The sequence below is a fragment of the Pogona vitticeps genome, chromosome 6 (assembly GCF_051106095.1).
Source record: "Pogona vitticeps strain Pit_001003342236 chromosome 6, PviZW2.1, whole genome shotgun sequence".
In the NCBI taxonomy this organism is placed as follows: Eukaryota; Metazoa; Chordata; class Lepidosauria; order Squamata; family Agamidae; genus Pogona; species Pogona vitticeps.
The window spans coordinates 6,979,552-7,007,495 of NC_135788.1; the positions used below are offsets into that span (position 1 = coordinate 6,979,552).

At 41.7% G+C, this 27,944-nt stretch overlaps 1 protein-coding gene across 6 annotated transcripts in view; it reads right to left on the reverse strand.

The window, feature by feature from the left end:
- XYLB (xylulokinase) overlaps positions 1-27,944 on the reverse strand; it is an 88,484-nt gene that overhangs the window by 55,352 nt on the left and 5,188 nt on the right. For 5 of the 6 annotated variants that reach the window (XR_012088187.2, XM_020779774.3, XM_020779773.3 and 2 more), the window contains exons 4-14: positions 26,102-26,182; positions 24,154-24,240; positions 23,235-23,363; positions 22,106-22,171; positions 20,287-20,359; positions 7,166-7,284; positions 5,554-5,635; positions 4,814-4,854; positions 3,232-3,347; positions 1,368-1,483; positions 792-865 (exon numbers count right to left, since the gene is read on the reverse strand). Coding sequence is in view for 5 of the 6 variants with exons in the window: in XM_020779774.3 (XP_020635433.3) it covers positions 792-865; positions 1,368-1,483; positions 3,232-3,347; positions 4,814-4,854; positions 5,554-5,635; positions 7,166-7,284; positions 20,287-20,359; positions 22,106-22,171; positions 23,235-23,363; positions 24,154-24,240; positions 26,102-26,182 (984 nt within the window). In the remaining variant the exon portion in view is untranslated. The remainder of the gene's footprint in view (positions 1-791; positions 866-1,367; positions 1,484-3,231; positions 3,348-4,813; positions 4,855-5,553; positions 5,636-7,165; positions 7,285-20,286; positions 20,360-22,105; positions 22,172-23,234; positions 23,364-24,153; positions 24,241-26,101; positions 26,183-27,944) is intronic. The other variant, XM_073002845.2, reaches the window with a different exon arrangement.

The window sequence follows — 27,944 nt, forward strand, 5'->3', positions numbered from 1 at the left end:
GAATTGTGATACAGCCCATAACCAGTCCACATATTTTTCAAGGAGAGATTTACTGCCACGCGCACCCTCTACAATATTTATTTATTTTATTTATTTAGGTGTGCCAGATGCTTTATAATTTTTATATTATTTATCATCATCGCAGCTGCGATACAAGCGAGATATGAAGGCCTCAACAGATGGGAAACCTTGACCTCTGAGTGTTTAGCCCGGAGGCAGGCGCTGCATCACGGCCTCTCCCAATTTGAAGAGACCCTTGTCCAGCAGGCCGAGGCAAAGAGGCAGTCACGAAACCAGCACAACCAGGAAGCTGGACAGGGGACAGGTTGTATCTGTCTTCAGTGTGGAAGGGATGGTCACTCTCGAATTGGCCTTCTCGGCCACACTAGATGCTGTTCCAAGACCTCCATACAGAGCACGTTAACATAGCCTCTCGAGACTGAAGGATGCCTAATCATAAATCAATCAATTTATCCTCATAGCCAGCTTTTAAGATTAGGCCATGGTAGTGCCTCTAATTAAATTTTATTGCTGAGTTTGGAATGGATAGCTCAAAACTGTTGCTATTAAATCAGGGGCTAAGAAGTAATTTGAATCAAGATCTCCTCTATACCTCTTCAATATTCTATACCTTCTGGAAAACCTGAAATCTTGGTCACGCTTTCCTAATATTCTGGATAGTTCTAATAAAAGGATAATCTGGTTTTGTATTTTGGAATACACAGCATATGATTTTTAAGTTGGAAATGCTGTAAGAAGGAATCATCAAACAAACGTGGAAAATTGCTTACTCTGTCACCATGCCTGTTGAATCTGTGAATGCCAACAGCACTGGGTATAATCTCCATCACATCAAAATAAAAACCTAAATGAGAAGTTGAAAGGTTTGTTGTTTTCATGTCCAGTATAAAAATGTTCCTTTAAAGTCACAGATGATTAGAAAGAAACCAAGGCATCAGAGGTTCGAGCTGAGAGCCAGCATGCACCTTCCCTCTTCTGTAGACACATTCTGTTCAGTTTCTGGTTCCTGGCAAACCACGGCCTGTTATTACCTCTGAACTGGCAAATTACGGTTCATATAATTATTGGCCCTGTAAACCAGAATTGTAATCCAGAGTTTGATCATGGTTTGCAACAGGAGATGTTTCGCTTTTTATCAGGAATCATCGCTGTGTTATCTTCTGCCAATCTGTTACAGTCAACATGCTTGATAGCATTGGCAGAAGATCACAGTGTTGTTCTAGTAAAAAAAAGAAGAAGGCTTTCATTCCTGTTGCAGTCACTTCTTTGTTGCCACGAGAGCCCACAGAAATAAGATGAGAAGAGAATTAAAGTAATGAAGCAAACTTCTACTCCAAAGTACCTACCGACATTTCCGTCATTTCCAACAGCTGTTGACGCTAGTAATTTGGAAAATTCTTCCCAAGAGCCAGAGGCAAGCTCATCTCGTATCTTCTCTCTCATCAAAGAACCATTCTTATAACTAAAAGAAATAATTTTAAAAGAACATTGATTGATTGATTGATTGATTGATTGATTGATTGATTGATTGATTGATTGATTGATTGATTGATTGATTAGATTTGTATACCACCCCATTAGTGCAAAACACTATTCTGGGTGATTTAAAACAATAGATAAAACACACAATACTTAACAGTCATTATACAAAAATTATAACATTCATAAAATAACAACACGGGCACCAAAGACAATTATCCAAATGAGGGCAGGACAGGGAGCAAGAAAAACCCAAAATCAAATAGGGTCAGTGTGGAAAGCCTCCCTGAAAAGCAACATCTTTTTAAGTTGCCTTCTAAACATGAGCAGAGAGCAAGCCTGGAGCTGGTTTCACAACACAAGAGCCACACAAAGAAGACCTGATCTCTTGTTAGCCTCCCTCGGGGTAGCTCTCCAAAGGCTCTTGGTCTGGGAAGCTCTGATGGGTCAGACAGATGACATTCAAGAAAGGCGTTCCAAGAGAAACAGAGCAGCCTGTATCTACCTGTACCTTCATTAAAGAGTGAGACCTCTTAAATTTACTGGGATTTATTTTTAAGGAAGTCAGATTAAGACTGCATTACGGGCGTTGAGGTATCCACTGTATAAATTATAGATCGGGATTTATAGACCTTCAACACGAACGGGAAGCCAGCTTCTTGCACGACTTGGCTTTTGGTTGCTTCGTGGCTGATGGTTTCACTTTAACTTTAGAAGCAGTTGAGGCTTTCGGCTTGGATGTTTTAGCCTGAAGGGAAGGAGACACCCTCGGTGAAGCCGAAGGTTTTAAAGGAGGCGAGGCAGACTCCGTTTCTGGTGGAGAGCCGCCCTCAAGCGCTGTTCTCTAAGTTTGAGGGCTTGCTTGGTGAAAGTTTTAAAGTGCACACAAGAGTGGGGCTGATGAGATTCGCCCAAACAGATTAAGCACAGGTTGTGTCCGTCTGTTGTTGGAAACTTCTTGCGGCACGAAACACAACTCTTAAAAGAGACTTTAGGGGCCATAAACCATCGGGGGGGGGGGGGGTAAGGGGAAAAACAAACAACTAACTTTGACTTTCTCTTTTGTAGGTGTCAAATGATGCAGAAGTTCCAAGGTCCTAGCTAGAGAGCTCCGAGGAGAGACCTCTCAACGCAGCGAAAAATTGGAACTGAGGTAACCGCTAGGACGGGCGGGGCACGTGGGCCACAAGGGCGGTCCTAGCGTTTTCTCTTAGCTCTGGAATCTTCCAAGACCTCTGCGCATGCGCAGAATTAACCCATTAGTGTGTATTCACAGAGGCCACGAAGAAGAAGCTGAACAGAATTCCAACTCTGAGAGCCCACCAGTTTTAGTGTCTTGTGTAGCTCCACAAGTCTTCTAAGGAACACCAGGAGGAGAATAATTATGGAAACTTAGAAAATACATTTACTGGTTAGATTTGTAGTGCATGAAGGATACACAGCCCTTCTAAATGCCTTACTGGAAGGTAATCCAAATCGGAAGCAGAATTCCATGCACTGGAACTGCCTTTCTTACAACCTTTGAAAGGTCAGATGCAGTCCATCTGGTGAGTCCTGCAGGATAGAAGATCGATTCCCGCCCACCCCGGAGTTAAGAGATCATTAGCAATAGGATCAGGACATTTTTCCTAAGGCTCTGAAGCGTCATAGCTAATTGTCATGGCCAGAACTATGGGTGAAAGCCTTTCCCATAGAAAGCAGCATTCTGAGGTAAAATAAAAAGGGCTTTACCATAGGAGGGCCATGTAGGCTTTTGTATCCACAGGACTACAAAGGATATGTCCTTCTAGAGCAGGATTTGGCTCCTTAATCCAGAGAAACAATGTATCACTAGTGCCCAGGCTAATCTGTGGGAAAGAATAAATGAGGTGTTAGCACAATATGCATGAAAAGCAGTATGGAAATTAAATTAAACCCCTTCATTTGTACTACTAATTATCTTTAAATTACACATTAAGGCAATTGGATTCCTGTGGAATTAGCTTGGCTTGTCACCTTTGCACAGAACGCTGAGGGAAAACTACGTCTAAGGAAAACTAAAGATTTATTCGGGGAAATTCACGCATGTGCCATCATCCCCGAAAGATGAGGCGAGGAAACTGTTTGCATGAAACAGCTACCGCCATCACAAAAACTGCAAACAGACATGCACATCATTTTCATATTTTTCATATCACCTGGTGTTTTGGCTTTATTTCAAGCAATACTTCTCAACAAAGGCTGTTCACACTTTCAAGCAGAGATTTAAATATATATATAAAACACTGAGGAATATACACATGGGTGCTAGTACAACGGCTTTCAACCTTTCACGTTAGCTAAAAAACGTATAAATTTTACAAGCCACAATAACCGTAAAACCCAAAGACTGCAAATTAAAAATTGCAACAGCATTGTTGCCAATAAATGTCATTTTGATGATCAAAACAAACCAAAATAATAATTCTATAATGTTGCGTCCCATTTGGTCTATTTTTGAATATCCCTGGATATGCATCGTTGTACTGAGAACCACTTAGGGAGACCAGATGAAGCCAGTTTTCCCCACTGGTGTGCAGCACTGGGCCATGTTTCTGGATGTTTCATCACCCGTAACAATTCGCAGTGTATCCAAATATAATTTCTATGAAATTCCATGAGGAAGTGGCAGTTTTCTGTGCTGCAGCAAAATCCTGCAAGATCTGATTTGAAAAAAAAAAAAAAAAGGCTGTTTCCCAGCCTCTCTGAAACATTTCGATATAAACTCTGGAAAGTCGTAGGGCAGCAGTGGGCGTGTTCTACTTTGCAGCCAATCAGAGCAGGGATGGGTGTGTCCCTTCGTTTTCAGCCAACCAGATTTCACCTGTACTATTTGCATTTTGGTTTGTAATGCCTGCTGCAGCTCAAAGGGAAGGAAGTGGAGGGGGGTGCTGCCTGGATTCCCTCCCCCTCGGCGCTACCCAATTTTGGTCCAACTGCATCAAAATGCACTGGAAAAACATTCTCAAAGTCACAAATTCTGGAGAAATAAAATACTACCTGAGGTCAACACAAGGCAAATTGGATACACCTTTCTCTCTTTCTTAGGAAGCAAACATATCCAAGTCAGGCGTCTTTAAGAAAGAAGAATATAAATCCCAATCAAAGAGATCTGAGGATATGCTTAAATAAATATGTTCCACCAAAGCCAGTGGGGCCCAAAGGGGCTTCACTAAGGATACACTCCTATCAGAATAGATCATTTAAGAGCTGCTACTAGGATCAGCATAAAGTTCAGGATTCCTGCTCTGTTTAGCTGTATCTATGAATATATCACAAACAGGTCAGCACTTACTGCCACATCCCCTTCAGCAAGCCTCATTGCTGCCAAAGATGCTGAAAAGGCAAAAAAGGAAATCCAGTTAAATTATAAGATCAGCTTTTTTTTTCCTGGATACAAAATGGATGCAACAGGAAAGTTGGGTCTGCCGAACCCCCTGTGCTATTCAAAGGGACTCAAGTCATGCAACTAAAGCCACCTTGGTTTTTTTCTAAGAGGGAATGGATGGATGGATGGATGGATGGATGGATGGATGGATGGATGGATGGATGGATGGATGGATGGATGGATGGATGGATGGATGGATGGATGGATGGATGGATGGATGGATGGATGGATACCATGTTTCCCTGAAAATAAGAAAAGATCTTATATTAATTTTTGCTCCAAAAACGCATTAGGGCTTATTTTCAGGGAATGTTTTATTTTTTCATGTACAACCATCTATGTTTATTCAAATACAGTCATATCATCTTCTTCTGGTTGCTGCACAAGAGTGGAAGGCAGGGTTTCACTTAAGTGGGGCTTATTTTGGGGGTAGGGCTTATATTAGGAGCATCCTGAAAAATCACACTAGGGCTTATTTTCAGGTTAGATCTTGTTTTCTAGGAAACAGGGTAGACAGACAGAGAGACAGAGGAAGAGAGAGAGAGAAATTCACTTAAAGATGGTAGGACACATAGAAAAGGGTTTTCAAACAAGAGAGTCATATAAAGACTGTTATTTTCTACCAGCAAATGTTTTATTTTTCTTACCTGGATTGTCTCCAGTAAATGCTACAACTTTACAGTCAGGATGGAACCCAAAACGCTGAACATAGTATGGTGAAACCGACCCCTAAAATTGGTGGAAAGAATTGGTAGAAAGTTAGGTTGCTGTTTCAGGGAAGCGCTATGATAATTTTGGATCAGAATATATTTTATTTTGAAAGAGAAATCAAGTTTGTTCTACACAAAACTTATACAAGCTTATAAACTAGGTAGAGATCATTAGGGGGGAAATCCCAGCATCAGAGACACCCACAGTTTAGACAGGGGGGAGCCCCAATCTGGTACGCAGTAACTTTACAAAACTACCATTTTGGAAATTCTTTGAATGGAACCAAAACATTGCAACTAAATTTGCAACGGAGATTTCTGAGGAACTGTAGATCATTATCTCCACTTGTCTATTTGGATCAGAGATCCATGAAATAGCCATTCAAAATCTAGCATTTATACAGAACCCCTGTAAGAGACTCACATCAATTTTAAGAAAAGGACAAGGAACCATCCAAGTATTGACGACAGGCATTTTCATCTTACCTATCATAGTTACTGTGAATCACATATATACAGTAGGAACCCCCCCCCGTATCTGCGGGGGATCAGTTCCAAGACACACCCCTGACAGATGCTGAAAAACGTGGATAATTGCAAATGCTATTTTAATGGTGAACACTATACTGTACATAGCATGGTCTCTAGTGGGCAGTGTTGGTAATGACACTGTAGAAATATACAATGGTGCCCCGCTTGACAATTACCTCGTTATACGACAAAATCGCTTCATGACGATGTTTTTGCGATTGCTATTGCGATTGCAAAACAATGTTTCAAAGGGCTTTTTTCATTTGACGATGATCGGTTCCCTGCTTCGGGAACTGATTTTTCGCTTAACGATGATGAGAAAACAGCTGATTGTCGGGTTTCAAAATGGCCACCCGCTGTGCAAAATGGCTCCCTGCTGTGTTTAGGAGGGCTTTTTCGCTTTACAAGCACCGGAAAATGGCCGCCCTACAGAGGATCTTCGCTGGACGATGAGGTATTTCGCCCATTAGAATGCATTAACCAGTTTTTAATGCATTCTAATGGGTTTTTTACTTTTGCTTGACGATGATTTTGTTGTACAGCGATTTTGCTGGAACGGATTATTGTCATCAAGTGAGGCACCATTGTATTTCACTAGTGAACACTATATACAGCATGCTACCTGTCTCCCCCTAGTGGCGAGTTTTGGTAACTGCATCTTTAGAAATATATATTTCTAGGATTTCTCTTTTGATATATTTAATATTTTCAGACCATGAATAAGTGAATCAGTGGATACTGATCCTCCAGATAAGACGGTCCTAATGTATATATAGGATTTTTAATTTTTGGAAGCATCAGCTTCTGCAATTATCCCCTAATTTTCTAGGTTAATTCCAACAATTTCATAAACTGACCTTTTGGAAAAGCTATGAAAATTGAAACCTGCTCACATTTTTGACGGGCATGAAGTCGATTAAACACCAAAATAAATAAATATCTCCATAAAAAGGATTAAATATGGCCCTATGCCCTAGCCTCAAAGCATTTCCTAGAATTGTTCCACAATCACACATACCAGTATTTTACTTGATGGCACAGGATGGCCCAGCTTTTTTGCTAATTCTGGTGCACAAGCATCAAGACAGTCTGCATTCCATACTTTTTTATGGATATCCAGTAAATTCATGCCAGAGCCTGAAATGAAAAAGAAAACAGCTTTTTTTCCTCCTCTGAAGTAAAAAAAAAATGTAGATTTAATACTCACAGGCAAGAAGTGAATAGAAAGGTTAATGTAATATACCACTTCTGTTCCAACTGTCACTACTACTATTCAAAATATTTAATGCATTTATCATACAAATTAGTCAGATTCTCTGTTCTGAAAGCACTCTGAGTAATGTTCCAACCAGAGAAGGAAGGAAAACATCACGATTAGGTAAATCAAACAAACAAAACATGCCAATGCGTCGGCTGAAGGCAGGATCCAGAAGAGCCATGAAATTTTAGCTTAAAAGTCCATACGAAGAATAGATGTTATTGTCATCTGAAAGAACGACATTAAAACATCAGCTGTTGGAAAAGGCCAGAAGGAAGATGAACAAAATGCAGCAAATTTTGGGGTCCTTTTGCAATTCAAGGGGTAGATTGAAGACTAGCAATACGTCCTCGTCGCTTCCAGTGATAGAAGTGGTCTGCTGGATCCTACCCAGAATACGAGAATTGTTCACGGCTTAGTTTCTAACATCTCGTTTTAATGTTTTCTCTTTCAACTCTGGACATTTTGTCTTGCAACACGAGATGTGCTGCAGCAGATCTGGCAAAAGAGAAATTGATGTACACATATCAAAAGGGAGATATTTCCATACGTTCACCTGTTCAAGGGCTGAGCTCACAGGCTGAAAACAGTACCAAGTCTTTCTTGAGTCTAGCCAGAGTTAAACCTTGGAGAAGTAATACGTGGGTCTCACGCCAATGAAACCACATCTTATGCATACATGACACTTTTAGAAGCATCTTTCCTTCCAAAGGCCTTTTTATCCCCTCACTGGTCCATATCGGCATCCTCTACAAGTGATCAAACGTACTGGCTATTAGGTGTTAACACAGCTTTTCAAGAAACAAAGATTGGTTTGAGGGGGGCGCTAAATGATTCTACAGCAAAAGTGCGACGTATTTCTGTCACAGAGTCACGAAATGAACTAGGTAGCATTCATTTAGCACATTTGATTTGCATGACACAGAGCTGATCACGTTTAATGAATTGAATCTCGTTTTGCATACCATTGCACTCTAGTAAGATATATGGAGTTTGTATCTGTATTTTAAATAGTGCCCATAGTCACACAGGTCACCAATTGATCAAAGGTTGTCTGGAAGTAAACATTTTTGAGTGCACACATGATTTTGAGTAGATGTGTACAGGATATGCACTGTTAGCATTGCAGATATATCTGTCACGCTCACAGTGCAACGTAATACTGACACCATTCAAAACTAACTTTCATCTCTCTAGCCCAGTGTTTCCCAGGTGTTCTTGGACTGCAACTCCCAAAAATCTTGGCCAGCACAGCTACTGGTGAAGGCTTCTGGGAGTTGCAATCCAAGAACATCTGGCGAGGTTGGGAGCCGCTGCTCTAACCCTATTCTCGCATTAGAACTCAAAACAAGTAGAGCTGTAATTATGGTGTGAGACGGGGGTACATGTAAGCGTCAGCCTCTATGATGCCATTCTCCCAAGAAGTCAGGCGAACCTTCACATGTTCACCATAAACCTATACAGAGGTGCTTGTACATGCTTGCAAACAACTCTGCAGACCTTCATGATGAATGCACAAAGGTCTGCCTGCTGTCGAGGTGAGAGGCAACATGGTGAGCGGGGCTCACATGTACCCCCACATCAATGCCACACATTTATCTCCAGGGGTTTCCAGGCTAAACACCTGAACAAGGTTTCTGTCTCAGTATCTGCAACTGAAATGTGGAAATAAAAGCACAGATCTCTCCAATAGGATTGCATGAAACATTACTGAAATGGCAGATGAGAGGAGCACTGAACAATCCAAAGATAGCATGTGCATAGTATTTATTACCGGGCCTTGAGAACTGGGACTTTGTTTTGAATGGAGAGGTACTATATATTCTTTAAAGCAATCTTTGCTCAATACAGGGCATGATCTGCCAGGAACCAAAATCAATGAGAATTGCATTATAAAAATTGAAATATTTGCAGGAGCAAACGGCTCTATAGTAAGACAGATTAGAAAAAACAAACTAAAATATAGTCTGGTTTGCAGCAAAGCTACAAAAAGAAACATTAAATGTGAGAAGAGGCAGGACGGAACCAGAGCTTAATAGCTAGAGCAGCTTCCAGAATCTAGAACCCTCCAGATGTGCGTAGCTGTCATGTCAAGTGCTACAGATGTTGATACATCTGGAGGGCACCATCAGATACCTGAGCATCTGGATGGCTCAGGTAGAAATGAAATTTCAAGGGAAGATATTCCAGGTCCAATAAAGCAGTGGTTGGGAATCTGTGCCCTTCCTTCTCCCACACCGAGCAACTACCACTTCCATGCTACCTCCCTATTAGCCACGCTGGCTTGGACGATGGAAACTGAGTTTTAACAATATTTGGAGAACCACAAGCTCTGCAAATTTGCATTAATTTCTTGAATATATGAAGTCAAATTCTGAACCACAGTTCAGAAAAAGAAGAACTGCAAAAAAACATGAAAGATCTCATAATGGGCCTTGTGGCAGTGGTTAAAACTGCAGTACTGCAGCCAAAACTCTGCTCAGGACCCAGTTTCAATGCCAGGTAGCCGGCTCAAGGTTCACTCAGTCTCCCATTCTTTTAAGGTTGGTAAATTGGGTACCCAGCTCATGGGGGGGGGTGTTAATGTGTAGCCTGCATAATTAAATTCTAAACCATTCAGAGAGTGTTTTAAGCACTATGCGACGGTCTCCCATTCTTTTAAGGTTGGTAAATTGGGTACCCAGCTCATGGGGGGGGGGTGTTAATGTGTAGCCTGCATAATTAAATTCTAAACCATTCAGAGAGTGTTTTAAGCACTATGCGACGGTATATAAGCCTTTGCCTTTTTGCTTTGAAAAACAGAAAAACTAGACGACCTAAATTTAGGCAACTGCAATGTCAATGGAAAGACAACAAATTGGTGAGATAATTTAATATATTTTTACTCTTAATGTATTTTACAATGTTGGCTAAAACCCAATAGTAAATCATAGGCCCATGGAATCAGGCTTATTGAATCAATTGAACTTACAGAAGAGATGACTCAACAAATCAGTGGAGATCTGTTGAGTCACCTCCTCTGTAAGTTTCATTTATTCAATAAGCCTACTCTGGTTGCAACTTACAACTGGATTTCATACAGTGTATATTACTGTATATTATATACCCTATGAGTTACAGTGAGACAACTTAAATATTGTATATTTACTCCCAGGGATAGACACGTGTAGGATTATCTGCCTCATATGCTGAAACAACTAGAGAACTATGCATCTCTTGGTCATGCAGTATGTGTGAGAGGGGTTTCCATTTGCTTTTCTACCAGAGACTAGAAAATATTTTCGACCAACCATGAGGTCAGTCCAGAAAACAAGAACACATTAGTAAAAATGGCTTCAGAACTGCAGAGTTGAAGTCAGAGAAATCTCTCCTTTCCTATAGACCAGGGGTCTCCAAACTTCTTAGCGGAAGAGCCGCATCATATATGCTCCACATTTTTGAGGGCCAAAGGAAGACGCGCACGCACACACAGATAAAAAGGCAAGGTGAGCTGGATGCGGCCCGCGGGCCGTACTTTGGAGATCCCTGCTATCGACTAACATGCTACATTTTTTTAAAAAAGCAACCCAACACTACTTTCCCTTGTTTTTCTCTGACCATTTCTTGTTCTCTCAGATGCCCATTTTAATTTGTAATCTCCTCAGGAGCAGAGACCTAGCTATTATTGGCTATATTCCTCTTTTGCAAGTATGCCATGCATAGAGATGGTGCAAGAATAAAAACTGAAACATCCAGTCATCTGAGGCATACTAAGCGTAAGTGCTTTGCTATTATCGGATGCTGTTTGATCAACCTCAAGGCTATAACCATGATGGAGGGCTTACTGGGACTTCTGCATGTAATATATTCTAGGCTTTTTTCCCTGAGTTGTTATCTTTCCACTTAAAAAAAAGGAAGAGGCCAGAAAAGAGGGAAATAGGCAGATGGAATTCTGCGTAACAAGTAGCAAATTTGCTTCTTCCCTCTGCTTCTTGCATTCATCTACCTAATGCATGCAAAAGCACAGCAATAAAGAGCAAACAGTTGAACCATATGGACCTTACTTGCTAACTATAGTATAACTCAAAATGATTTCACACCTCGTTAAAAAAAACTCTTTAAATATACCCCTAAATTCATGTTTAGGTCTTGTTGCTGGATATACCCTTAGGTCCTTCTCCTGCAGTGAAACCAGACACTTACTATGAACCAGAGATACATGCTATTCCAGTTAAATTATATTTTTCCCATTTCTAGTTTATTTTAGTTTTAGGTGTTTTTTAATTAAAAAAAAAGATTTGCCACTTGTACAAGGAAAAGACCAGGAGATGGCAGATTAATGCATTCCACGAATAACTGGTTTTAATACAACATATGGCAATTTTGAGATAAAATCCCTGACTTTTCTGAACCCAGAGAAACATTTAATCACAATTCTCCTGTGCCACTTCACAAAAGGGCACAGAAGCTCCAATCTTTAAACTCCATCTGTGCCTGATTCTCTAATCTCCATGCAAAACATAGCTTTCAAACCCACAAAACCAGTTAAGCTAGTCCACTAATGCTTGTGTTGTAGACCTTTCATTATTTATTCAATATGCCAAGTAACTTAATACATCTCCACAGCCCCATAGCCTCTACATCTAGCTGGAGAGCAAACTAAACCACCAGCCAAAGAAAACTAGGTTGCACCAAGTGGATTGCAAAACAATCCATAGATAATCTTTTTCAGCACGTCATCCACAATTAATGACTTTCAATAACAATGAAGATCCAGACATTCCATGACTAGTCAGGGCATTTTAGTATATAGGGGGTGCCTTTCATTGGTTCACTGAGCACAAGAGCTTGCAAGCCATAAAGCAACAGCACTAATACAGTGGTGCCTCGCTTAGCGACGTTAATCCGTTCCAGGAAAAACATTGCTAAGCGATTTAATTGCTAGACGATTTTTAAAAGCCCATAGAAATGCATTAAAACGTGTTTAATGTGTTCCTATGGGCTTCAAAACTAACCTTATGCAAAGATCCTCCATAGGGGCGGCCATTTTCGGTGCCTCTAAAGCACACAGCGGGCGGCCATTTTGTTTTTCTGGCGGCCATTTTGAAACCGCCGATCAGCTGTTTAAAAAGGGTCGCTTTGTCATGATCGCTTCCCCGCGATCATCACAAAGCGATTTTTCCCCATAGGGACCATCGCTAAGCGATCGCTCTTGCAATGGCCAAAACCCCATCACCAAGCAATTTCATCGCTCAACTGAGCAATCGCTAAGCGAGGCACCACTGTAAATAGTTTTGGGCCATCAAGTCAATTCTGACTTCCAGTTTGCCCACCACAGACAACAGAAGCAACAGGTGAGTCACCAGACAGTGCTTGAATAACATAGAATTAAACTAAGATGTAAATTGAAACCTGGAGGGCAATCAAATTGTAGAAAGGCAGAAAGTGGACTTGATATCACAACATGAACAAACAGATTGGATGACAGCACGTTTTGTGTTCTCCTTCCCCCACTTTCCCCCCCATTTCCCCTCTACCTTTTCTACTCCTTACCTTATCCCTAGTTTTTAAAAATAAAAAATAATAAAAAAAGAAGCAACAGGTGGGTGACAATGAACTAGAGTGGTACCTCGAGTTGAGAACGTCCCTATATAAGAACGATTCGAGTTAAGAATGGCTCCGTTCGCAAAAAGTTGCTTCGACTTGAGAATGGAGCCTTGACTTAGGAACCAAAAAAAGAGGAAAAAAAAACCTTTCCTGCCCTTTTTTTGACCTAAGTTCACCTTAGGTCAAAAAAAGAAGAAAAAATTGCCTGTATCTAGTGGTAGATACGGCTTAACCGGCTTTGCATTAGTTCTTAAGAACAACGCCTCGATTTAAGAACGAAAAACAACAGATACAGATTAAATGGTTTTCAATGCATTCCTATGGGAAACGGTGCTTCGACTTAAGAACGTTTCAATTTAAGAACGCAGTCCCAATACAGATTAAGTTCTTAAATCAAGGTACCACTGTACAGTGGGGTCTCTACTTAAGAACGTCTCTACTTAAGAACAATCCAACTTAAGAACAGCTCCATTTGCTAATTTTTGCTTCTACTTGAGAACAGAAATCCAAGATAAGAACAGGAAAAAAAACCTTTCCTGCTCTTTTTTTAACCTTAGGTCATCTTAGGTTTTAAAAAAAATTCTCCCCCTAGTGGTAGAGTACGTATTAACCAGCTTTGCATTAGTTCCTATGGGAACTAATGCTTCAATGTACGAATACACCTCTACATAACAAAAAAACAGCCAGAACGGATTAATTGGTTTTCAGTCCATTCCTATGGGAAATTTTGCTTCAACTTAAGAACGTTTCAACTTAAGAACACCATTCCAAAATGGATTAAGTTCTTAAGTAGAGGTTCCACTGTAGTTTCTATGGGCGGAAAAGAGCAGATACAGATTAAATGGTTTTCAATGCATTCCTATGGGAAATGCAGATTCAACATAAGAACTTTTCAACTTGAGAACCACCTTCCAATACGGATTAAGTTCTTAAGTAGAGACCCCACTGTACATGTACTAGGAGAAAACAGCAGCTGAAACCACATTTGTCTCCGTTTTCAAAGCAATCACTGCCGTGATTTCAAAACACAGGTGCCATCTCCAGGCAGGTAACCATTTAGGTGGCCAACTACAAAACCTTCACAACATGCTGCAAAAGATTATTCACATGCAACACCAGAGTACAACATCACCAGAACATACGGCAGTTTTGGTTCACACACATGACTCCAATGGCCCACAGAGTGTGGCCCTGCAGATGTGGCTCGATTCCACCTCCCAGCATTCCTCACCACTGGCCATGTACGCCAGGTAAGGCTCACAGTAGTTGCATTCCAACAACATCTGGAGGGCTGGACTTTGCCCCTTCCTGTTCTACCCCCCCCCCCCTGAGCGAAGGGAAAGAAGAGTGGTCCTATGCAAGCTCAAGGCTCACTCTGGCTTGTTACGACATCTGAAGGTGACATTCACAGCCTCTGTAAAGTTTTTTACAATCTCCTTCCAGAGGCCTATTATGAACTGTGGTTTTGACTTCGGGTGGATGTTGTTGCTACAAGGTGAAGCACAATGCGCACTTTGTAACTCTGCTTGAAAGCAAACAAACAGCAATGTTAAAACAGGCATGCCACGGATTTAAAACATGTGATCCAATCTAGCTGTGTCGTTGTTGTTTAGTTGTTTAGTCATGCCCAACTCTTTGTGACCCCATGGACCAGAGCACGGCAGGCCCTCCTGTCTTCCACAGCCTCCTGGAGTCATGTCTACCTAGCCTATTGCTGTCAAAAGCAACTCACTGGGGTTCTTCAGAGTTCAGGGAAGATTCTTTTCTAAACCTACCCTGAGATGTTAGGGATTGAACTTCCAACCTTCTGTATGCAAAGCTCTGCTATTTTACTATCCAACCACTGCAGCCCTTCAGGTGCTGACTGTTAACTATAGGTTCTAGTCACCTTTGCAGGAGTCTTTTCAACTACACACATTACGTCCTGCCAGTGACACTGTTCTCCGTGCTAAAAATAAAAACTTAAGAATGCCCAAGGCTGTACATGGTGCCCAGTGCTGTGTCTTAGCAAGGTTCAAACAAATGCCACCAGGCCACTGGTGAACAGGATGCTAGCCTTGTATACCGTGTTTCCCAGCTACTGATCTTCAGGTAAGTATCCTAACACCATGAATCCCATCTTTAAAAATCTATTAAGAGTCATGAAAGCCACCGGCATGGCAAGGCCCAGCTTTGAGGTCAAGGGCAGAAAATTTGGTACCCTCTAAATTTCATGACCTACAATGGCCCAGCCCCATCCATGTTAGTTGGACTCACTGGGAGTCATAGTCCAAAATATCTGAAGCACAAGAGGCTTTTTACTTTGTGTTAGGTTATGGCTGAAATCCTACATGTACTTATCTGGGAATATGTCCACTGAAGACAATGGGACTTCTGTGTTGACATGCATAGGACTAGGTTATTCACTGATCAGGACTCGGAACCAGTTATCCAATTTCTAGACCGATCTTCAAATTGTAAGTTTATCTCCCACCACGGTTGTTGTAGGTTTTTCGGGCAGTCTGGCCTTATTCCTGAGGTTTTTCTGCCGAACCTTTCGCCAGTCTATGTGGCCGGCATCTTCAGAGGACAGGAGTCAGAACTCTGTCTGTGCTCTGGTGCAGTTTGTAGGATAGTTGAGTATTTATAGCTTTTTGTCCTTTTCAGGAGATTGGGCGATTATGGTGATCAGCGTGTTTTTTTGTTGTGGGTGTATTGTTGTGAAGATGTCCTCTGAAGATGCCGGCCACAGAGACTGGCAAAACGTTAGGAAAGAAAACCTCAGGAACATGGCCAGACAGCCCAAAAAAACCTACAACAGCCATCAGATCACAGCCGTGAAAGCCTTCGAGAATACATATCCCCCAAGATCTAAGGTCAGTATTATATGCCCAGCCAACCTACCCTTTTTTAAGGGTTACATCAGTTTTTCTCTATCGAACCTTCAGACAACTTGCTGAATTTTAATAATAGTTACATTATGAATTATAGCAGACATATTACAAGTGAAAAGGCAGCTGTCAATACAGCGACAGGCTTTAATTTCCAGACTGACATGATTTTATGGGTCGATCCTTGAATTATTTTTACTGCAAGCCCAGCTTCTGGAAGTTACAAGTTATAAATGTAATAACTAAATAATTTCCAGTTTCTGAAATGCAAGTGCAAGCTTAAATCTTGGAACATCTTTAGTGTTGGTTAATACTGGTATGTCACTGCTAAGCAGCCACCAAATCAGAATGCATCCTCAAGGGTATCTGCAAGTATAAGATTCTAGTGCACAATGTCTTGTTACCTTCATATGTTATTAGAGAGACCGGTGTAGAAAAAAAGGAAGAGAAATCCATCCTCTGCTTAGCATTCATTAAGCAACAATCTAAACAGTGGCACTGCTCCAGAGATTCGCATCAAGAGCGTTCAATCACTTCCATCAGCTGCCACACTGCACAGATACCAAACAGAAATGAATAGCCCCTGTCTCCCTCAGGTCATGGTTCAATGACAAATACAGAGAAAGGTCAATGTTCAGATGAAAAGTGGATTCAATAAGTGGATGAATGGAGAGACTCAATAAACAGACAGGAGGGATACAGTATCTCAGCGCAAAGCAATATTGATCAGTACTACTCGAGGGGCCAGAGAATGCAGCCGGCTTTTTTACTAGCAACTGTACAAACATTGACACAACGTTAACTAGGGATGCACATTGCTATTTTCATAAAGAGGAAAATTTTTAAGGACCAAAGCATATTCATCATCATCATCGTGGGCTGTCAAGTCAATACTGACTGATGGCAACCCCCGTTTTCAGGGTTTTCCAGGAAGAGAACAGCACTCAAGTTTACCATTTCCTCCTTCTGAAGGCATCCTGGGACTGTGCAGTTTGCCCAAGGCCACACAGGCTGGCTCTTCTTCCAGGAAACTGAACTGCCAACTCCTGGCTCCACATCCGGATACCCAAACCACTGAACTATTTAGCTTTAGGAAAACCTTAGTCCTATTCCTGAATGTTAAAGGGACTATGGCTATGGGCCAAGCAGAAGGGAACTTTCCCACTAGCCCGTGAGCCACTCCTTGATCACTAAGAGTAGAGATAGGGGTATTCATATTCGTATACTGTACGAATACCCCTGCACAGGTGGCGTTAATGAGGATCCAGACGATCCACTCACTGATCCGACACGGACGGCACATTCTACTAATGGCTCTGCATCGCATGATCCACTCACCACTCTTTGACCTTGTAGCGAGGCATGTCCTCCTGCCTCCTGCCAGAAGCGGTGAGCGGATCACACCCTGCAGAGCCATAGAATCACGCCATCCGTGTCGGATCGGTGAGTGGACCTTCATTAATGCCACCTGTGCGGGGATATTTGTATTCATATACTAATACCCCCATCTCTAGTGGAGAGACAGAAAGGATCCCCAAAACTGAGCTGAGGATTTAACATCCAATAATCTGACAATTAAAGTAACGACATCCATAGCTCAAACTGAAGTCCAATGAAGAAAGCACACTACTCTCAAGTGTCTTTTGAAAGATATAACCTCAGAGTGTAGCAGAAGGATTGCTGGAGAGCCAGGTTCAAATTCCTCCCTTGCTATAAAGCTCACAATGCAGAGCCTTGGGTTCATGACAAAGTTTCAACAAAGTTGTTGTCAGGATTTCGGAAGTCTCTATGAGCTCCTTGGAAGGAATCAAGACCTTGCTTGCCCCCACTACAATTTCAGCCATTTCTAGGACAACACAACTGGGATGAGTATAGAGGACAGGGAGGAATTAAGGCAGGTTGTTGGGGGGCAGGGAAAGGTTAAAGTTTTCTTTTGCCACTTTTTAGAAAGTGCAATACTAAACAATTAAGTTTGGTCTCAAGTTTCTCATTTTTAAAAAAATCCGCACAGGGTAAATGGAAATAATTTGCCATTCTAATATAGCTTTTTGGTGTTAAAAAAACAAACAAACAATTAATCAACAAACGTGCAAAGCATTTTACAGGAAGTGACCTGCGCCACAAAGAACCGGCCATAACTCCACTCTAGATTTTGGTTTCTGACACATACATTTCTGCCGCAGCTTACCACTTTTTTTAAAAAAAAATATTTGTTCTACTGAAGAATAGAACAACTGGCAACGTCTTTTATAACCTGCTCAACCAAAATACTAAATATCCTGCAGAAATGAAGAAGAGGGCGAGTGAGTACCTGAACACTATTTGAAAGGCATTCTTTGTGAAAGAAATAAAAGGGAAAGGTAGTGTGCAGACAAAACCACACACTGTGGATCAATCATACTTTATGTTTGCCACGTGATGGCTGTTCTAAAATTGCTCCTCAGGAAAGATTTCACTAGGCAGCGCCCTCTTTATTTGCTGCTCTATGCCACATGGGCAAAAAAGAACACTGGTTAGTTTTTCAACCATGTTTTAGAATGAATGAGCCCATGGACCCTCTTGGAGCCTTTCTAGCATTCTCATCGGGTACCGCTTCCCTCCTACTTTTAATAAGGATTAAATACTTTGATCGACAGCCGATTCCATCCATTGTTTCTTCCAACTCAACACTTAAAGCTGGCCAGTAAACTCGGATGGATGGGGAACCCGGTGTTTAATTGTTTGACTGACTGTATTAGGACAGCAGAAGGAACTGTCTGTCTAGTGAAGAGGGTGGGAACGTTGGTGGGCCTGGAGTCTAAAGCTATGCCCCCAGCCCACCCCCAGCACTTGCTGTTGGCTGGCCAGAAACGGAGGTGGGGGAGAATTTTTCTTTTAATCACCTGAATCTGGAAATGCCCGGGATGGCACTTCTGCTTTTGACTGTTTTGCTTTTTTTTCACTTCTGGGGCTGGAGGGGGCTAGAGAGACCACATCCTACTTTCTCAACATGAACAAGGCCATGTCTGGAGGCATCTGGGAAGAGGGGGGAAAGTAACTTTTGTTTGTTCTGCAGCTGAAGGCATAGATCTCTGGGGGAAACCAAGAGACCACAAAATGTCCTATGGGGCGTACACTGTCTGCAGAGTACACTCTAGCCATCTTGGTCTAGAGAACCTTTAAAGATCAAACTACATGCAACTCCTGTTGTTCCCTAAGGGGGACCACATAGGGCTGCCGCCTCACTTAGGACCAGCAACATTGGGCTGAGGATTGTGGTGGGTGCCCCATTCCTGGAGGTTTCCAAGAAAAGATTGGACAGCCATCTGTTTGGGATAGTATGAGGTCTCCTGCCTTGGGCAGGGGGTTGGACTAGAAGACCTCAAAGGTCCCTTGCAATCCTACGATGATTCTATGAAGGTTGAAACCTGCAATTCTCAACAGGGGCCATAGGGCTCTCTGGGGGGTCCTGGCACATTTGATGGGGGCCACAGACTGGAAGCAATTCTTCACGTCCTACCCTTATAAGGGTTGTTATGCAACTTATACAATCCTGATTCAGCCTATATTTCTTTCATATTGTGTTTATGGCCATGGCCAAAAAAGGTTGAGAATAGCTAGAACCATCCTTCCGTCTGTTTTATAAATCCTATATAAGCTTTAAGAAACATGGAAAGCAGGTGCCATTAGCATCAATGGAGATCTTTATTGGTTTTTTGAGTTCTGCACATGGAAAGGCCCAAATTTGGGAGGGAGCGCACGGATCTGCATTCTTACTGAGATGCTGATCTTTAACTATATATGTTATATATCTATATTTATATGCTATGCCAACCTAGCCTTTCGAAAGCATGTAAAAGTGAGAGTAGATAAATAGGTATCACCTCGGTGGAAAGGTCGCGGCGTTCCGTGCCAAGTCGCACTGGCCACGTAACCACGGAAACTGTCTACAGACAAACGCTGGCTCTATGGCTTGGAGACGGAGATGAGCACCGCTTCCTAGAGTTGGACACGACTGGACATTTGTCAAGGGGAACCTTTACCTTACCTATATATCTAATGCAGTGTGACAAGAGGACACAATTAATGCAAAGATTAGTGGATACAACACCCCCCAAGGCAAAAAAAAAATTTTTAATTTGAAGACCGATATTATTGTTTAACGTTTCCCCCCCTCCCCCAAAGAGTCCCAGAAGTTAACAAATGTCCCTCTGGGCTCATGGCTGCACTTTCCTACCGCGGTCTAGTCCAAGAAACATTTTTAGAGGACTTAAAACCTCCATATCTTGAAAACGTACAGTTGATCTTCGAAAAGATACTGCCCATCTGCAGGCTTTGGATTTTGCTTCATTCATAAGGAATCCTGTCTCATTTGTTTCCTTCCGCTACTCGAGGAGAAGCTTCTAAGTTGGTCTAAGGGCAGTACAAAAGACAGAAGAGTCTTACCGTCACTATAATCGATGGGTGCATAAGCACCTAGGAAGAGCGAGGCTGCAAAGCTGCTGACCAAGGAGATCCGCTGGAAAAGGGAAGATGGGAGAGAATGTGAAGGCCAAGCAGAATCATTTCAATTTACCAACTGATCAAAGATACATTCAATGAACATTAAGCACATTAAAGTCCCCTTGCTTCCAACCGAAGACCTATGGTTTCAGCAGGAGAGTTCAACACCTACAGCTTAAGACTTTTTATTTTTATTTTTGAACAACGGGGATTTAAGAGTGCCTAACTGCCACACTCACACACATGTGTTTTACTCAAAATATTACTTCTGACTACTTCTCATTTTGGGAAAAAAAGGCAATTCCCATGTGAATTGTGTCTTTATTCTTGTTGTACACCGCCCAGAGTAGCAGTTTGTTACATGGGCAATATAAAAATTGAATAAATAAACAAATAATGTCTGTGTTGTTTTAAAAAAAATTCACTTCCCCTGTTCTCTGATTAATTTGCCAATATCCTGAAGGGATTTCCTCATTAAGTTACTTCACAATATTGGCAAATTGAAAGAGGAAGGCTTGCTTTGGACTGGTTCCAGTGATCACATGCGCTGGAAACGATCCAAACCAGAGCAAACGTATCTGCACCAGAAAAGCAGGAGCCCCTTGACAGGGTCCAGAAAGGTGTAGGTAGGAATGCTCTGGGAACAGGCTGGTGCTCTCTAGCAAATATGTCATCTTTAAAAGCCCATCCTTGCAGTGCTCCAAACACAGCTAAATGGGCCATGTAGTCTCCCTCTTAGTATAGTATATACAGTAAGCCATCATCAGGCAAAGTGCAGTGATGGGTTAAATGGAATCTATTCCAAATTATAAGTCTGCTTCCTGTATATAAAGTGAAATGCCACTTAGACTAGCAAAAGTTATTTGTTCCTTTCTCTCGCCACAAGGAAGAGAAAGGCTGGTTTAGAAGGTGATGTTGGCAGCTAGCAAGTATTTACATAGCGCCATTAATAAAAGACAACATGTGGTTCTTTGTCCCAGGGGGAGCGAAGAGGAAGCACAAAAGGAAGGTAATCAGGAGAAGAGTGTGGGGTCTATTCCCTTACGCATCCTGTTTTAGCAGAGAATGAAGACTAATCTGTTCACTTACACACAGTGTTGCAGCAGAAAACAAAGATTAAGGGGCTGTAGCAAAGGTTTTATAGGGGGGGAAAGGAGGGATCTGAAAGGTTAAAAAAAGGGTGTCACTGCTTGACAAATATTGACTGTCAGTACCAGACGCTGGAGAATCTCAAACACAACCCAAGAGCATAAAGTGCCAACTTGCTTTGATGCAAGACTTCAACGTGAAAGATGATCCAGCCTGCTCAGTTCTTAAATGGTTAATGTACACAGGTCTCTGCAAAGCTGATACTCTCCCCATCAGCCAAACATCATCCCCGGCCAGAATAGCCATTTGTCACACTGGGTGTGAGGGGCGAGAGTTGTCCTTCAAATTGGAAATGCACCCAAATCAGGGGAGTCTCCACACACCATTGGTATCTTTTTATGTGCGCTGAGCAAAAGGACAACATCTTGAGTTAAAACCATACAAATTTTGGACACAACTGGAGGTTGTCACTTAACAAAATGGCGGCAGCCCTTACTAGATCTCTATCCACAGAGATGTTTTCCGTCTACCAATGTTTCTTTTGCCTTATCTATGCCGGTAAGATTCGTACCACTGGGTTTTCGTTTTGCTTTTTACACTCCTCTTCCAAAATACTAAAACAAAAACAAAGAATCGGACTAATTTCCACTAAGTAAATTCAAGAATAGCCAACCTCAGTTTGTGTGTAGACTTCAGGGTTCTGGCTGTAAATCTTCGCTATCTGGTTTCCTGTAAAACGCTGAGAAAAGACAATCTAGTGCTTAGGAACACAAACTGTAAATGGACTCAATAATCATTAACTCAACATAATGAGTTCAGGACGTTACACTTTGGGTATTTAATTTATCTCATGACGGATGGAAGCTGTTATTTTGTGCAACAAGGACAAAGCAGACGATAATGCACTGATGTCTTATGAGAATTTTGCTTTTTTTGGGGGGTGGAATTATAAAAAGACTATTCCTGATTCCAATTTCTCTTTTGGAAATGAGAAATCAACAGACTGAGTAGTCTTAGTTACTTAGGCATGATCTGAGCACAATGTAGGTATTATATCAGGTTCCCATAAATTAAAATTACTCATTATTTATCATTCAGAACGAAGACTGGCTGCCTGCTAGCATTTAGTCTATATTTGCCATCCAAATTCAAACAGGAGCCTGGACTTAATGGTACTTAGAGTAGACCCACCAAGATCAACAGGACTTTAAGTATGGCTGATTTCGGTGGGTCTACTCTACATATAACTAGCTCTGGATCAAACCCAGTGACACCATCCATGCCATGAATTTTTTGTTGTCCTCTCTATTTCTTTTCAGAACGGATTTGTGGCCATGTTTTCCACTTAAAATTCAACTGCATCAGACGGTCTAGAGTGGACTTTAAAGCACTACTAATTATTGTCAGCAAAAGTGAAACCAGAAGTCTTGCTGCATCTTTTAACTAGTTCAGGGGGTTCCCAACCTTGGGTCCCCGGATGTTCTTGGACTACAACTCCCAGAAATCCTATTCAGCACAGCTCATAGTGAAGGCTCCCGGGAGGTTTAGTCCAAGAACATCTGACGACTAATGTGGGGAACCGCTGAACAAGTTTTTATTTTTCAGAAGTTTGCATGTGTCCAAGCACACTTCTTCTGATTGAAGTCCTATGAAGCCACCATTAAGTCACATGGCCACTGTGCCCTTAATTAGAAGCTTTCCTCCTAAGCCTTACATTCATCCTAAAACCCTCTTGATTAAGCCATGTTTCAAAGTCAGCTTAGCAAGTCCGTGTTGGTCTCTTCTTCTCAGACAGCTCTTACCTCATAGGCTCGTGAGCCGGTGACTTCGGCCAATTTCAGAGCCCCTCCAGCAGCTTTTTCTAGGGTGCTGCACTGAGCAGTTGTACTGGAATCCATCCACACAGGGCTGTTGCTGACAGAAAAGCAAGACTATTGGGGGCAGAAGATTGCAAAGAAGAGATGTCAGAGACACAGCCACAGAGATGTCAGGTTCTCAGTACGAAACTTGCAAGCTGATGGAGTACCCACTGCACACATCCTCTCTGTATAACTATGGGTTGGGGGGGATGACAAATGCACCATTTTTTCAGAGAGTCTTACACAGGTAAAAGGGTCTCCATTCTCTCACTGTTATAAAGGAGGTAAGACTAAGCCATGACCGTCTCTCTCCATTCCTTAAGGTCACACAAAATAAAATAAAGGTATGCCAACCTCCCGAAAGCCAATGTCCACCACTATCCTCCTTTCCACTAGCAGCAAGGGAGAAAAGAGTTAATTTATGGTGGCCCCTTTAGTACAGTTAAGTGGTACGGCGTGGCAGAAGCTTTCCAGAATCCAGGCTGGATTCGCTTCTAACATTACCTGGAGATACCTGGTCTCCCCCTGCTATACTTCTATCAAAGTATTAACCAACCTAGACTCTACTTAGCTTTCAGAACCGTGAGGGGCAGAAGGGCAGAGAATGAAACAATCCCCTGCTATTTTCTTTCTTAAGAACAAATATGAAAAAGTCAAGCATTTCAATCCGGAGGAGAAAAAAAAAAGGAAAGCTGTATTGTCGTTTGACTTTGCTCTTTGCTAAGAAAAACACAAAGCAAACCCTTGTGTATTTTTTTTCTTTTTTTCCTACTGTGAACAAATAAAAGGAAAAGAAAGGGAAGCTATTAAGTCAGCGGGGTGACAGCAGAGATGAACTTCCTCCTCAAATTCCAAAGGCTACCTTTAGCGACCGATGTAAAGGGAGACCAGGTGACAGGTTCTGTAAGACAGAGTGTGCACCTTCCTTCCAGTAGACACTCCCATGTTGCTGTTAAATTAAAAGAGGAGAAAACTATAAAATGCAAGCAGAAGAATATGGGGGTTCATAATTTCCTTTTTTTCTTTCTTAATTGCATATAGTCAGAATTTGCACACACATGTCCTCTAAAGACAATAAAGTCATAGTGAGATAAGAACTCATTATGCAAAAGAAAAGCCATTTTCAACATAACCTAGACTTGAGCAGGGATGTTATTTATAGGACTTTTGGGGGGGGTCATTCATTTACAGGATATTCCCGTAAGTCAGAAATAATGTGATAGCAATGTAACAACAACAAATAACTCTAATCTAAATAACCTACAAACATACACACATTTATTCCATTAACTCTCCCACTGGCCAATTACAGATTGCCACCTCACATTAATTAAGCAGAGCGTTAACAACACACATTTGCAGTGCTGACTACATTTTAAAGGAACCTCTGTCTGATTTGAAGAATGCCCTGTTTTGTTCTTAGAAGATGAACCATTCATATTTACATAGTCTCAGAATCACAGAAATGATCAGAGTCTGAAAATATGTCCATGTTTTCGTTTTTTGTTTTGTTTTGCCACCTCTCTCAGAATTGCCACCCTATCTGGGGATTTCTGGACATCTTAATCCAAAAAGTAAGACTTTCAAGCTCAGGCAATGATCGCTAAGATCAAATAAGAACACAGGAACTGCATAGGATGTAGTAATGGACACAGCATTCATCCTTCTGAGAATCTCAGCTTTAAAACCAACAAAAGAACTAGTAACATTCATGCTTGACAGTGTATGGAAGTTCATTCTGGAATCTTAGAACCCATAGAATCCTAGAAAACTGAGGTTGGAAGGGGCCTACAAGGCCATCAAGGCCAACCCCCTGCTCGACGCAGGAATACAGTCAAAGCAGATCTGCCAGGTGATTAGCCAAGCTTTTCTTGAATGCCTCCAGTGTTAGAGCACTCACCAACTCCTGAGGTAACTGGTTCCCACTCTTGTACTGCTCTAACAGTTAGGAAGTTTTTTCTTGATATTCAACCGAAATCTGGCTTCCTTTAACATGAGCCCATGGTTGCGTGTCCTGCACTCTGGGATGATTGAAAACAGATCCTGCCTTTTTGCCTTTTTTGTAGCCACATCCCACTGTTGGCTCAGATTTAGCTTGTGATCTACGACAATTCCAAGATCCTTCTCGCTCGCTGTTTTGCCAAGCCAGGTACCTCTCATCTTGTAACTGTGCAATTGGTTTCTTTTTCTGAGGTGCAGGACTTTGCACTTCTCCCTGTTGAATTTCATTCTGTTGCTTTCGGCCCAGTGCTCCATCCCATCAGGGTCATTTTGAATTTTGTTTCTGTCTTCTAGGGTTTTAGCTATTCCGACCAATTTTGTATCATCTGCAAATTTGACAAGCATTCCCTGCACTTCCTCATCCAAGTCATTAATAAAAATAGTGAAGAGCACCAGGTCAAGGACTGAGCTTTGGGGTACCCCACTTGTTACCTCCTCCCAGTTAGAGAAGGATGCATTAATCATCATCCTCTGAGTACAATTCTGTAGCCAATTGTGTATCCACCTGACACTAGATCTATCCACCCCATACCTAGTTAGCCTGCTAATCAGGATCTCATGGGGCACTTTGTTGAAAGTGTTGCTGACGTCAAGATATACTATGTCTACAGCATTCCCTCTATGAGGTAGACCAAATCTCAAGGTAAATAAGATTTTCAGTGCTTAAAAGCTTCTTGCCACATTCAGTAATATCCAAATAAGAATAGTTTAGGATGATCACTAGTGTAGCCATTATAAGAAGAAAAAGATTACAGCATAATTGTATAAGTCTCCTATGTTGATTAGTCTATGTCTTTTAGTTAACTAACCTGTCCAGCTCCAGACAAACCTTTCACTCTAGAAAAATTGAATCCAGAAGACTTCATCTTTTCCAAAATCAGATCTAAGGCCTAGAAGAACAGAGACGATCCAGAGTGAATACAGTGTTGTAAAAAATGTAGAGTTCTTCTGGAAGTCAGATTTAAGCAGGCAGTAGGTGTCTACTAAAGGTCAGCATGCTGTAGTAGAGAGAGCGCCAGATTAGGACTCAGGAGACCTGAGTTCAAATCCCTGCTCAGTCATAAAAATCCACCAAGGGGTACCAAAAGTAAACCAGTCCTTGAACATCTCAATACCTTGAAAGCGCTATTAGGGTCACCATAAGTTGGAAGCAATTTGATGGCATATAATGTCAGTAACGAAACTTCAGAGAAGAAAAAAAATGAAATAATAAGACAACAGTCAAAACCTAACTATTCATCCCACCTCAAGCAGAGTCAATAAATAAAAGGAAACTTGATCATTCTACACAGATGTATGGGTGTGAATACATAGGCAAATAGGTCACAATTTTCATTCATTCTGGTGAGATCTCTTTCCCAACAATTACAGCACATATACCACATTTTTTGGTCAAGGACGTGGTGGCGCTGCGGGTTAAACCTCAGAAGCCTCTGTGCTGCAAGGTCGGAAGACCAGCAGTTGTAAGATAGAATCCACGCAACGGAGTAAGCTCCCATCACTTGTCGCAGCTCACATCAACCCAGCAGTTTGAAAGCATGTAAAAATGCGAGTAGATAAATAGGTACCACCTTAGTGGGAAGGTCACAACATTCCGTGTCTAGCCGCGCTGGCCACGTGACCACGGAAACTGTCTTCGGACAAATGCTGGCTCTATGGCTTGGAAATGGAGATGAGCACCACACCCTAGAATTGGACACGACTGAACTAAATGTCGAGTGGAACCTTTACCTTTACCTACCACATTTTTTCAGTTCTGATTGATAGTGAAGACACAGCTATGTGCCTGGAATTCTGGGAGGTGGAATCCGTAGAAAACAAGTGCACAGAGAAAGAGTCAAACCCTCATCCAGTGATCATCTTTCCCTACACAATTTTCAAAGTACCGTTTCTCAAAACAGATGGAAGAAAAACACAGTGAACTTAAAATGGTGAGCTTGTTGGAAGTATCTTCTATTTCAGAAGCCTCTACGGAGAACTTTTCGAAAGAATGTATTCACAAGATCTTGCATTCAATTACTGGTACAACAGAGAGGAGCTGCTTTATCCACCCACACTAAGGCTTCTCCGTTCTTTCATATATTTAGGGCTATCATCAATCATTCACATCAGATGGAATAGGCCTTCATCCATGCAAAAGATCCTGATGTGCTTCAGAACTTCTGGGCTACCCTGGATCAAGTTCAACAGCAGAAGTGTAGGTACAACACAACTACCAGACTGGCATGAGACATCGCTCAAGGATGCCACAGACCAATCCTACACCAGCTCAAGACTTGAAAGCAAACACATACCAGAAAAAAAAGCCCAACAAACATGTGTGAGGTTCTACTGTGCAGATTTGCATGGCACAGAGTGTGAAGGTTCAACCATCTGCTAGACTCAACTGAACACAACCAATGTGGAAATAACAAAACAGATTTGTACCAGCATAAAATCAGAGCCTAAGCATGGGTTTACAATCCGGCTTACTGACTTGAGAGCAAAATGTGCTTTGCCTTGCTGCAAACATCCTATACTCTATGACACCTGGATTTGTGTTGGGTTCATGTTCACAAGGAGATAAATTCTCTTGTCCTTACATGGATAGCAGTTTTATAAACAGTACTCCCCATAACGCAGCCTTGTACAGCATTCAGCATTATAGCACAC